Source organism: Nipponia nippon, unplaced genomic scaffold, assembly GCF_047370975.1.
Source record: "Nipponia nippon isolate SJK-2023a ecotype South Korea unplaced genomic scaffold, ASM4737097v1 scaffold_6, whole genome shotgun sequence".
NCBI classification, from domain to species: Eukaryota; Metazoa; Chordata; class Aves; order Pelecaniformes; family Threskiornithidae; genus Nipponia; species Nipponia nippon.
The window spans coordinates 27,216,252-27,229,462 of NW_028262380.1; the positions used below are offsets into that span (position 1 = coordinate 27,216,252).

Sequence of the window (13,211 nt, forward strand, 5' to 3'; positions counted from 1 at the left end):
GTTCCTCTAGGTGCCTAAAAAGATGTAACTAACATTTTGCATGAGATAAAAAAAAAAAAAAAGAGTGGTAGATTTAAGCACTGCCAATTTTGGAGAGCTCTTCTCAGGCAGGCTTGACTTTTAGAAAGCGACAAATGCATTTACTTTTGAAAAGGCAACCTGCCACAGATGCATGAGACTAAGCACCCCAGACCTTCATCTATCTTAACTTCATCACTAGAGACGAAAACATAGCCTCGTCACACTGATAATACATAAAGAACAGAAACGTTCAGAATTCAGTCCTTTAAGAGGTGGCACTTCTCACAGTACTTCTCCACGATCCAGGAAATACACCTTCTGGTGGAAAATCTACTTCGCACTGAGGTTAGTACAGCTGGCCTGAAGAATATTTGAAACAACACTAATTTGCATTTTTACCATCCTCCAGATCTCTGCAAAGAGGGCAGGGCTGAAGCAGCATACAAATGCTTTCAGTCTCGAATGAAGCCTGAGGAGACCTCCCCGGCACAAAATCCGAGGATGCGATCTCCCGAGGAACCAAAGGTAAGAACAGGGACCTGAGGCAGACAGAACAAACACAGGCGCAGTGCTGGGCTATGAGGCTGCCCAGGGCCAAGCAGAGAGAGCCCACCGGCCTGTGAAGGATTGGGGTGGCCCTAAGAACACTTAAAGCATCCTTGCAATCAGCCTCCTGTGCTAACAAGTCATACCGCACCCTTGTAGATGGGCTCAGACAAACCAGGGCAGATTTCTCCAGCACATCTTTGATCCAAAACGTTAAGCAACGCCCTCAGTCCACATTACAAACTCACAAGGCCAGAAATGCACAGGCACTGCTGCCCCTTTGCAAGTGGGTGCCGGTGCCAGGTGCTCTGCAGCCTCCACTCCCGCTGTCCCTCCTTCCCTTCTACTGCATTAACCTAAGGCCAGCTGTCTTTAACCCTTACGATGCAAGAGCAAAATAACCCAGCACAACAGATGTAAGATAAATCGAAAGCACGGAACCCCAGTGACATTGCAGCTTTCTAGCTGCGACCTAACGATAAACCAAAAGAAAATCAAGAAACTCAAGCATCACCAACAACCTGAAGTTGTGCTCTCTTTGCCTTATTTCTTTACTTCCCACATTTTCCCTTTAAAATTATTACAGGATGGTATCGATTGGAACTTTGCAATCCTACTACAGAGCAGTTTTTCATTCATTTTAATCCTATAATCCGATTCCAGACCTGAAGTCATATTTACTGTTTGTATTTTAATCATTATGGTCCCTGTTGACAAAACAGTTACTCATTCTTTGCGTATCCTTGTTGCAAGGGGACAAAATATGAATGAAACAACCGAAAAAGGATTAGATTAATATACGTTATTCTAATATTATGGCTTCTCCTCAAATATGGCAAAAAGTAACCTGACATTTCAAATACCAGTTCTGAAGAATGCTATAATACACACTAACATCAGTAAAGATAAAATTAATGATTAGTTTTGTTGTAAAATTGAATGCATTAGGCACATTCACTGTGATAATGGCTTAAAATGTAACTGAAATTTTATACAGAAATGACAGTATTGATTTACTCTTCAGTTCAGTATCAGATCTACTACAAAGACACAATAACAGCAATTACTGTTTTTTTCTTAACTTTAACCCACATTCAAAGATATAAAAACGGAAGTCATGACAAGGCAGGGCTATTTTGAATTGCTGGCAGAAAGATTCAAAAATGCCTTTTTTGTGGGTACCGCTGGGCAGCAATAGCGAGGGATGCTCTCAGCACACGTTCTGGAAACATCTGGCTCTGTGCTGAAGCGGGTACCACTTTGAAGCGACTTCTACACCAGTAATGGTACACGCACCCACAGCCTGAACAACCCTAAATGAGAACGATAGCTACAGTTGTTTCTTGTGATGAAGAAAAAACAAATGCTGCCCATTTAGCATATATTGTAGAAACTGGGATTTCAGCTTTTACGGACTGCCTGTAATTAGAAATGCAAGCACTGTGCAATGTCTAATCACTAAGAAATGACAAAAAGTTGTTTTTATGTGATTACTACTGAATGATCACCGATCTATGATTCTTAATTGATTTAATATAATGTATGTATTTTCTAGGAAAGGAGGATTCTATTGAAATGACTCCACCGGACTGAAACAGCGTAAACAGTTTATTAAAGTCTTATTGTGATATTCCTTTTCCTTATTACGATGCTCACCAACCATGTAATTCTAATGTCTCAGACCCCGCAGTCTTTAGTCTTACACAACTTCTATCGACTTTAACTAGACTTTTGCCTGAAGGCAGACTTGCCAGATCAGGCCCATAAAGTGCTAAAAGAGCAGGATTAAATTGCTAAAAGTGTAAGTATTCCTAACTAGATCATTCCAGAGTGCAAGCAACCAGAAGATAACCTCACATAGCAAATCGGGTACCAGCTCCTGGATACAGCATTCATCTTTACGTCATTTTCTCATTGATGCTGAACTATGGGGCTTCTTAGCTAGCCAACTGCCAGGCTGAAAACAGGGTTTTAGTAAGAGAAAACCTCTGAAACTCAACCTGACGACTTACACTGACGCATCAGAAAAGACATCTGGAAAGACTGGCAGGTATAACATCAGCTTTTCCTACAGCTGAAGATCTTTTCAATACTTAGAGCAGACAGGTTTATTAATAAGGTATTGTGTTGGGTCTCAATGGCTCTGGATTCAGGTCGTGGCTTTTCCATAGTTTCCTTTGTAACCTTGGGCAGCTGGTTTAGAAAGTCATCTTTATAACAACTCAGCAGGTCTGAATACCATACATTCTCCCCTGCAGAGAATGTATTCACTGGTATTTAATTTTCAGCAAGATTCGGAAGTCCAGGTTCCTTAGCAATTTCAGTCACCTCACTCTTCACCTTGCAGTGTTTCAGTCCTCTCACCTGATGATTTGCATTTCTTGATTTGTTGGATTATTATCATATTATTATTACTTTAGATCCCAGGGCAGCAGCTCAGTACCCCCCAAATGGCTTTGTCCATGCATACAGACTTTGTCATTATGTTTTTAGATATGAACACTGCTGTAAATATCTATGCTTAAGTCACAAAATCGACAGCATTTGACACCTCCCATGACTAAACAATGCTTTCTTGGGCATTTTGCATGAAGATCACTGAGGCAGTCCAGTGGATGAAGACTACAAGTGTTTCGCCATTTCAGTACTGATCTGATAGATCTGCTTCCAGATGAGGGTTCCCAACTTCTCAGTTAAAGCCAAAATGATGATCTTCACCTTCTCTGTTCACTTGAAAAACTTTTTTCTGTCTGGATGTGACAGAGCTTGATTATCTGGTCATGTTAAACATGCCAGGCTGTTGGCACTGGCTCTGCCCTTCTTTCTCTGCTTTCCAGGTAAGTTCATCTTAAATTTTAAGGCACACCATAAGGTCTACATCATGATTTCCTAAGGAAAAGGAGTTTCTTTGGTGGACTATGATACTGGTTACTGTACATGCTACCAAAGATACACACTGTTTTCATACCAGGAAAATAATCTGAATAGACTAATAAAGAACTAGTATTTTACAGGAGAAAATGGGTAGCTGCTGGTGCTCCGAATGCATCCATTTGTGTGACGTACTCTGCAGCAGCAGTGGTCAGAATAACCACTGCTCACTAGAGGAGAGAGAAAGCTCGTGCTGCAGTGCAGCTCCACATTTCTCGTCGTAAGATGACTTTTCTCAGGCAGGATCTTTCCCTACAAGAGGGGATCCTGAGCTAGATCTTTCCTCACCGTAGCAAGGGCGGAGAAGACCTGCTTTTCCCCCTTCTCATACCTCTCTTCCTGCAATTCTTCTGGAGTTGGAGGTCAGGGTGTTCTCAGAGAGGGACTGAGGAAGAAACCATTCATACTTGGCAAGAGCTCTAACCATTAGGAAAAGCTTCAAAAATATGGAAGCATCCTTACTTGTGGCTGTGTTTGAGGTGCCCACTCTCAAAAGCAAACTTAGTGCTCTGAACCGCAAGGGGCCAGAAATGTCATGCCTAAAGATTAAGAATCAACCGTATTAAGTGTTTAGGTTGCTAGCACAGAGTTAGACATCCCAGGAATGTGTTTTACGAGCCAGCTTGCTCACTGTTGCCTGCACAGGTGAAGAGGTATTGGCAAAAAGAGGGGACTCTCTGAAACTGAACTTGTGAAATGGGTATCCCTACAAAACTGTGATCTACAGCACTCCACCCCTTCAGTCAAGTAAGCACCTGCCAAGTGCTATGGCTCAGCTAAGGGGGAAAACCATGCAAGTCATGGATGGTGACGGTCTGCCTTGTGGAGAACAACCTAGCAGACCTGCAGCTGGATACCTGCTAAGGGAAGGATCCTTCCCCCTGTAACACCCACCACTTGGGAGATAAACCTCTGGCTAAGAGGTGTTCTGGAAAGGGCCCAGCCCGTGCTCCTTGCTGCTGCGGGGAACCCAGGAACTGGGTGGGGAGAGACCCCGCGGGCACTGGGCAAAGCGCAGAGCGACCGTGCATGCAGCACATGCAAACGCTCCCACTCCCCAGGGGGAAAACCCCAGCTTTGCTTACCCCCGGCAGCCTGCGCTATTCAATTGGCTCACACATTTGTTAAGAGGATTTCAGGCCTCTGGATGATGGAATCAAGTACTCCACATATACATACAGCCTCAAGGCCCCAACTCGTTCACCCTCGACAGCTCCCTGCTCAGCTTACTGATGCTACGGCTCCTCCAGCACAAGGTGCCTGGTGTCTCTCCATCACTGAGCAGGAAGGATAGGTGCATAGCTCAGCAAAGCACCCGCACCTCGGGGATTACAACACCCAGGAGGTCTAAACCTTGCCTCTTGCTTTATCAGCCTCCGGTAACAACTTGTACAAAATCGCACTTTGGCACACCGTAGCAAGTTTTTGGTTTGTTTTCTCCTGTTCTGTTTTGCTTGGTACTTAAAAGTCTTAGCTGAGAGAAGCGTATGTTGAGACTCATATGGGAACCCAAAGAAAAAGTAAAACCTGGATGTGCAGGTGACAGGACAGGGACTTCACAGAACTTCAGTGCATGAACAGCAGTTCCTTAACTATCTTTTTTAGCACAGGACTGAAATCAAGGACAAACTTAGAAGCCTGCTCTAGCTCCTGGTTAGTACAGTCTACAGACGCAGCTGAAAGTCCAAACTTCTGCTCATCGACGTCCAGAGGGCTTTGCTGTGAATATGGCCTCGTATATCGTCTACCAGACAGCTGAGTGTTTTCCGTGGCGTAACCTGCTTCTGTGAAGAAACGCAGGTGTCACATTTATCAGCAGTGTTTTCCTTGTGGGCCACGAAAAAATACTGAAATACCACCATTTGGGCATTTAAAACAAGAAGTAATTTCAAGAAAAAAGAACACGTGACCTTCTGCCACAGATCATGGGACTATGCGTCAGAGCTGTGAATTTTCAAGCTAATCGATTCAAGTGTTAAACTTTTTTGGTAAAGTACTTGAATTATTTGTAACAAGATATGATAAATTCATCCAGTACACGACCGCTTCTGAGCGAAAACAGGCATTAAAACATAGCCATATATCCTATTAACTAGCGTATCTCCCTGTTTAGTAAGGAAATGTCATCACATTTGTTACAAAGGCAAACAGCAACATACCAAAACAGGATCCAATTTTTCTAAATAAATAAATCAATGATGTGTCAAAAATTAACAGATGAGTTAATATACCCGATGTTATCAAAACCAGATGGTGCTTCATAATATTCATCCTGTTCAGTCAAACCCTGAATATATTCTGGACCATCAGTATATAAAATAGGATGCTGCTATTTGTGATGGCAAACAAAAGCAATCATGCCTGCCAAGCACATACTATAACAGGCAGCATTTCAGCTCTGCTAGACAGAAAGTAATTAGAATGCTTTTAATGTCCAAAAGAATGATGCTGATAGGCTGCCACAGATGTGTAGATTTATGAATATTTATATGGTGGTTTATAGCTGACACTTTTATCAGTTGAAGAAGATAAAATATCTGCCTGACTCAAAAGCTTGACAGTCAGGTTAATAAAATCTCATTAAAGAGAATGACCTATGCAATTATATAGGATTTATTGTAATTCATTTTTGATTGTACTCTGCTTAAAGATGCAATTTCCCATTTCCTGATGCCAAATTTAGGTTGCATATCAAGATCTACGTGGTTTTTAACTCCAAGCCATCACTAAAAGAAAGATAGGCGTTCAGCATCTCGGTATCTTACACCTTTAAAGAAAAAAAATAATAAAATAATCTGATCTCCTGTTCCTCGCTGCATCTTATGAAAACGGTGCAGGCAAGCAGCCGATCTATTTTCTTTCTGTTAAAATCACCATCTCTTTAACACCAGCCTCTCCATTACCAGCGGCTCCCTCCGGCAGCCAGCCCCAGCCCGCCGCCCTCCCCGGCCGCGACAGCGGCGGAGCGGCCGGCCCGGGGCTCCCCCCGCTCCCGCCCGCAGACGGCGGCGGCGCTCCCGCAGGTGCGAACCGCCCGGCGGCCGCTGGCCCCGCCAAGTCGCCACCGGCTGTCGGCACAGCCCCGACGGCAGCGGCCGCGACCCCCCCCCACGCCGGGGGTGATGCCGGCCGGGCAGCGGCCCCGGCCCCGACGGCGGCCCCGCCCGCCCCCAGGAACTTCGGCGATGCCGGACCGACGGGCAGCCCCAGCCGCCCGCCCCGTCCCCCCGCCGCGCCCGGCCCCGACGGGGGGGGACCCCGCGGGGGGCCGAGCCCGCCTCCCGCCCCCCGGGAGAAGGGTGGTGAGGGGGGGTGTGTGTGTGTGGGGGGGGGGGAAGAGCCCGCAGCCCCCATCCCGCTCCCGCCTGCTGCAAAGTGCCCCGCGAAGTTGCGCGGCGGAGGAGAGGAGTTGCGGGTACCTGCGCTCAGCTCCGCGCCGCCGCCCCCCGCCGCCGCCGGGCAGGGGCCGTAGCGGCCCGAGGAGCTCGGGGCCGGCGGCGGCGGCGGCGGGCGGGGGTGGCCCTGGGCAGCGGCGGGGGCGGCGGCGGGGCGGGCGGGCCCGTTGGGGAAGGGGCCGTGCGGCGCGTAGGGCATCAGCTCGGCGGCGGCGTGCGGGAAGGGCTGCCCCGCTCCGCGCCCGCGGGGCACCTCCACCATGGTGGGTCTCTCGTAGCGCTTGGCCAGCGCCGCCCGCTTCCCGGGGAAGGTCTTCAGGACGCTGTAGGGGCCCCGCTGCTTGTAGATTTTGGGGGTGCTGGGCCCCTCCTCCGCCGGCTGCATCTCCTCCTCCATCCTCCGCCGCCGCCTCCCTCGGCCCGGCCCGGCGCGGCCCCGCTCCGGGGCTGTGTCTGCCGCCGCCGCGGCTCGTCTCTGTGGCACGGCGGAGCCCCGGCGCGGCGGGGCGCCGGCCTGATTGACAGGCGGCCGCGCCAATGCCTGGAGGGAGACGGGCGGCGACCGGCAAGTGTTTAGGGTAATGTCTGCTAATGGCAGCGGGGCGGGGAGGCGGGCCCTGGCGGGGCCGCCACCGCCCCCGCACCCCCCGCGGGGGCAGGTGAGCCGCCGGGCGCCGCCGCGGGGGACGAGCGGCCCGGGTCCCCTCCCCTCCCCGGCCCGGTCCGGCCCGCTCCGCCCGGCCCGGCCCGGCTCGGCACGGCCGCCGGGGCCGCGGGTACCGGCCCGCTGCGCGGAGCCGCCGCCAAAACTTTGTGGCCCCTCCGCCGGGCGCGGAGCCCCGCCGCGGGTGCCCCAGCGGGCGCCCGGCCCTCCTCCCCTCCCCGCACGGAGCCAGCCGCGGGCCCGCCTCCCCGTTTATTAGGGATGAAATAAATAATGCCATAAATAAAAGTATTTGGGAGTCCAGGACCTGTCAGAGTTGATTAGGGCACAGAGGACATTTTCTTTCTCATTATGCAAAAGCATTTCACGGCGAAATAAAAGAGGTTTCGTTGTAACTCATGCATGTCAGATTTCCAGGAATCCGGGAGATTAATCACATTTAACATTATTGGCAACGTCGTGTCCCCCCCGCCCGCTTTTTGCAAACCGCTTAAATGAGGCGGAGGCGTGGGGCGAAGCCTCGTCCCGCTCCCCTCCGCCTCCCTCGCCCCTCCGCCTCCTGCCCAGACCCTTTCAGGGACAGTTAAGAAATAATGAAACGCTGGTGAAAGACAGGAAGAGAATGAGATGCCATCGAGAGACGTTTCTGAGAAATGGTGGAGATCTGGGTGAGATGGGAGACAGCTGAAACTGAATGATATGTTGAAGAAAAATAAACGATAACAAACCGCTTGCTCGCTCTCCCCGTTCCTTCCTGCGAGGCAATTTTATATTTTGCATTAACATTTCCCTTCTTCTGTCCCACTTCTCTCCTGCTTCTGCTGCTATAATTTATCAGGATTACAATAAGCCCTCTGGCTTTTGGAAGTAAAATTACAGAACACCTTAGTTATATTTAAGCAGTGGCGGTGGGAAATCATTCCTCTGTCATCATGTGGAGTTTCGGCTACTTATTGTGGTCATCGCTCTCCCATTTCAGCTTTATTTATTTAGTCAGAGTCAGGCTCGCTGGAAATGAAAAGCGAGCCTTCTCTACTGATATAATTAACTCCCACAGTCTTCGGCCCCTCTCCTGCAGAAAAGTCGAGCTAACTTCTACAAGCCGGGCACTTCTTTCATGCAGGGCATAGAAGGAGCTGGGCTGTTTCTGATTTTGATTTTTTGACAAGTAGAATAAATCAATTCCTTGTAGCAGCCAAAAGCCTCTAAGTAAAGGCTAGTGTAATAGAAATCAGTATTTTACTTAAGCAAAATCAATCATAAGTCTTTTTGTTTTCTGACTGACTCTTTGATTGCCTGTGCTTTAACGCGAAAGAGAGAATGAAAATAAGTGGGAGGGAAACTCTGCTTCCACTCAGAAATGAAATGTGTCTTCCACCTTGTCTCATCTGACTGGCCTCTGCCACAGCCGTGGCCAGCAGCTGTCTGAGGTCAGTACGGTAACAAAATTGTATAAAGTTAATATTAGGCTCTTAATAGTTAGATTGAAATAAGCAGCCAAAAATTACCTGCTCAGCTGTCAGCTACATTCCTAAGGAGCTCACTTCTCTTTGGTGTTGACGCCTACCCCTCTGCTCCCGGTGGAGGAAACAACCCTTGCCTACCACGAGCCTTGTACAAACAGAGAAAATCGGGGTTGCCATGTCACGTCCTCCAAGCTGCTGCCTTTGTCTGGGGTCCCTGCAGCTGGTCAGGCAGATGATGGGTCTCTATGGACATGAAGAGAGAAGCAGATCTAGGGTTAACAGGGTCCAAAGGCACTGAAATGAGGTGGGGACCTCAGCCAGGAGGAAAACGGAATACATATTTTAGGCACTGAATTTCTTTCTGCTGAGGTTTTTGACAGTGCCCATCACCAGACTACCAAAATGCCTCTTCAGTTGCCTTCGGGAAGTCTTGGCTTTTCCTCTGCTCTGCTCTCTGTGATTCTTCTGGGTACACAGACTTCAAAAAATGTGCTGGGTTTTTTTCTTCACCCCACTTTCCTTCTATGAGTCTTTCCCTGAATTTCAGACAAGGGACACCAGTGCTGTGGCCCAAAGGCTGTGTGTTGTGCCTAACCTGTGGGGCTCCTGCAGCCCAGTCCTGTGGAGCAAAAGTGTTTAACCCCGGTGGTCACGCCTTTGGCCTTGCAGGATGCCCCTGTTTGGGGGAACACCATTTTACTCATGAGCTCCGCACAGGTATGCAGTCATTCTTGCAGGTGGACTGACGTGACTTTGCAGTTGAGGAGCCAGCAATAGACTGGCAAAGAGGCAGGCTGGGTGAAGCGATGGTCTCAAAGTACGGGGAGATGCCACTGTACCTGCTGCGAGGGGTCGTGGGCTGCCCCCTCCCACGGCCGCTCCCTGCGGCACATCCTGCAGCACCTGAGTGGTCCTGTGAGGAACCCCATGCAGTCACTAAGTTATTATTAACCAAACATTTATCTCTGAATTACAGTCGCATTTTCATTGCGCGCTGGATTAAAACAGTTAACACATAGTCCTTGCCTTGATCAAGTAAAAAAAAAAAAAGCCTTAGCTGATACCAGCAGCTCATTTCAAGAAAGCCAAACACCTTCATTTCCCTTAGACTGTGCCACCACTTGGGATTTGACCCTGAAGCGAAGGTTGTGTCTTTCCCTACCTGTTTACTGATGCAAGTTTCCACTGCTTTACTGATGCTAAGGGCTGGAGATCTGTAACAGGATTATTTCAGAGCACTCCGAGTGGAAAAAGGATGGGAAGTGACTGACCCTCCAAAAAAAACCTAATCAAAACAAAGACAAAGGGCGCAACGAGAAATAAGAAACCCAACATTGCTGCAGTGTATACTCCTCTGCTCCTAGAAATCACCGCAAAGAGAATATTTGTCAGTATATAGAAAAATACCCAATCTAGACACAGGCTATCAATCACTGAACATTCCTGTGTTGAAGGTACCGTGAGGTACTCAAAGAATAAAAGTGTGATTCATCTCTATCTTCCGAGCAGGGGCTAAATCTTGCTCCACTTATTCATGGGAGCAGTGCTCCTGCGATAACTAAAGCATGCAGGATTTGGCCATGAACTGCCAATATTGCTCTGCACATTTGGAGTGCATGATGAGAGCTAAGATTGGCAACTCTCCCCTGTAATCTAAACCACTCTGCAAGCAGGCTAGCCATAATTTGCTGCCCTAAACATTTAACCCCAGCTAGTTAATTTAAGCTTAGCTCAGTTGCTCATGTTTATGGATAAAGAAACAAAAGGGAGAGCATCAAAAGGAAAAGATGACTGTGGAATTCAATATTTCAGCAGCTGTTGATAGGTAAATGTTATTGAAGTGTGGCATTCAAAACCAAAGGCCTGCATTTATGATAATGAGCCTAACAAGGAAATGAGATTGACACAGCAATTCTCTGTTTTTGTTGTCCCCTGAGGTTAGAGATTATGCAGTGCATGGCGCTGTTTTTAGCCTCTTTGGTGATTCCAACTGTGAGAGACAACGCTGTGCATATTTGTCAAGGTTGCACTTTAATCAGGTGACTCAGGAGCTTTTTGAGGGAGAACATGAACCGCTGGTCTCACTTAAACCTTAATCCACATCCTATGTCAGAGATCCATCAGCCAAGCAATGTGGCTTTTAGTCCTTGCTTTTCCCTTACGCTTACTCAGTGCTCCATGAAAATGCTTTGAAATAATTAAAATGTATCTATCACGGTTACATTGTATTTTGAGAATTACTGGAATGTTTCTCAGTGACATTAATTGGTTTTAAAATATTTTTGTCTTTCTAATTAGTGCAAGATTGATGAGCAGTGGAAAGGGCATTTATACACAGGCAGACACATATTTCCATGCTACATTTGTGTCAATAAAATGGTAGCTAACTGCATTCTTGTGCTGAGTAAACACTGGCAAGAAAGAAAATATCCTATACTTTAGGAGGAGGAAATATCCTATGTTTTAAATGGGATCACATTGTGTAAAAAAAAAAAAAAGAGGTCTCCCTGAGGGCTGGAAAATGGATAAATGAATTATTTAAATATAGTTAAAGGACACACAGGAAAAAGTAATGGCTTTGATACCCAACATAAGGAAAATTATTAATATTTTAAGGAATCAATTGTGGACACATGGAAAAGCTCATTTTAATTAAAGATAGCTTACATAAAGCAGTTTTAAGAGGGGAGAGATAGTATAGGGTACTTGTTGCTGAGAATTTTTTAGAAATATGTCATGGATAAAATGGATGACATAACATATTCCAAACTTTTGTCTGCCCTAAAAAAGCTTCACTGTCTGTATTGGAGTGATTTGGAATAGCTTCACCTCCCTGGAACACTAGCTCTTGCCCTATCCCTTGCCCAAGCTTGGTGCTCTCGTCTTGGCCAGCACCACGTAATGTAGAGTTGCTCTATAATGTTTAATTGCTCTTTGCAACATTTAGACCTCATCTTGTGGCACTTTGCATTTTGCGAGCCGCACCTCAAAAGGTCTTCTTTCATGCTGAAAGGGAGGGCTGATGCTCCTCGGGTTGGGGCCCAGCTGCTTTGCCAAACCTGCGCGACTCTTGCCACTTCTGCTATTTCTTGCCCTTCATATACTTTCCAACCTCAGTTATCCAGGCTTCCAAAAAGGTGGTCCTTGCAGGGCAGGAGAAGTCACACTGATTTAGAACTCAATTAGAGTAGAAAACGTTGGTTTCCTGAAGCAAAGATGTTATTAATATTTTGCATTGAAGTGTTTCATTCAGGCCCAGCACCTATACAGCTTGGCGGCTGTTCAGACATACTGTCAAATCTTGTCAAGCAAGCTGTGCGTATCAGTTGCAGTTAAAACACAGATGGGATGGACAGGGGAAAACAGCTGGAAGCAGAATCTTCCTTAAACTCGTCTAGATGGGGAACCTGACTGTGGTTCAAACACAACAGGATATACATGATCGGCCATGTGGCGGCTACCAAGCAGAGTCAACTAGGCTTAATTTGATGAAAAACACAGGCCTGACAGATACCTGGAGATACCACTGGTGCTGGAAGCATGGGAATGACACCTAATTCTTTGCTGAAGGTAGGCTTCACCCCAGATTAGATGCCTTTCCTAGCTTTAAGGAGGGCCTATTAAGAATCGAAGGGTGTAAAATCTTGCCTGTGTTTGCCTTCATCACTCTTCCACTCTCAAGCAGCTCCTAAACCTTACATTAAATCATGACAACTTAACAGCTCATTCTTGAATGCAGAGTTCAAGAACTTCCTCTACATTAATAATCTTGTAGAAATAACACTGGTAATCCTGTGGGAGACCCCGAAAAGCTGTCCTTGGGGGCAAAATCATTACTTACAGTCCAGAAAAGAGGAAAGCAATGGGCAAAACCTGGAATCTCCTGAGACCTCGATTAGGCACTGGGTGTTGCAACACAAAATGACTCGGTTGGGAGAGGTGCTAAAATCTTTGGAACACAAACTAAACTGAATGCCATGTTAAAAGAAATGGGAAAAAAAAAGACAATGGTACGTAAAGGCAAAATTGTGTGGGAGCAGGGCCAGGAGGCTACTGTGGTTTTAAGTGAGAAGAAATTCCATCACCCTGCAAGTCTTTGTGCCTGGGAACGTGTCCATCACAAGCTCCATCTGTTTAGAAAAAAAATAAATAGGTGAAACCGTGTTTTCTCAATGGTAAATGTACAGA

The 13,211-nt window shown here is 47.1% G+C and overlaps 1 protein-coding gene across 2 annotated transcripts in view; it reads right to left on the reverse strand.

Annotated features, from left to right (window-relative positions):
• BEND4 (BEN domain containing 4) overlaps positions 1–7,349 on the reverse strand; it is a 33,354-nt gene extending 26,005 nt beyond the window's left edge. For both annotated transcript variants that reach the window (XM_087737821.1, XM_087737822.1), the window contains exon 1: positions 6,918–7,349. In XM_087737821.1, the coding sequence (XP_087593947.1) occupies positions 6,918–7,290 (373 nt within the window). In that variant the 5' untranslated portion in view covers positions 7,291–7,349. The remainder of the gene's footprint in view (positions 1–6,917) is intronic.
• Between the last annotated feature and the right edge of the window lie 5,862 nt (positions 7,350–13,211).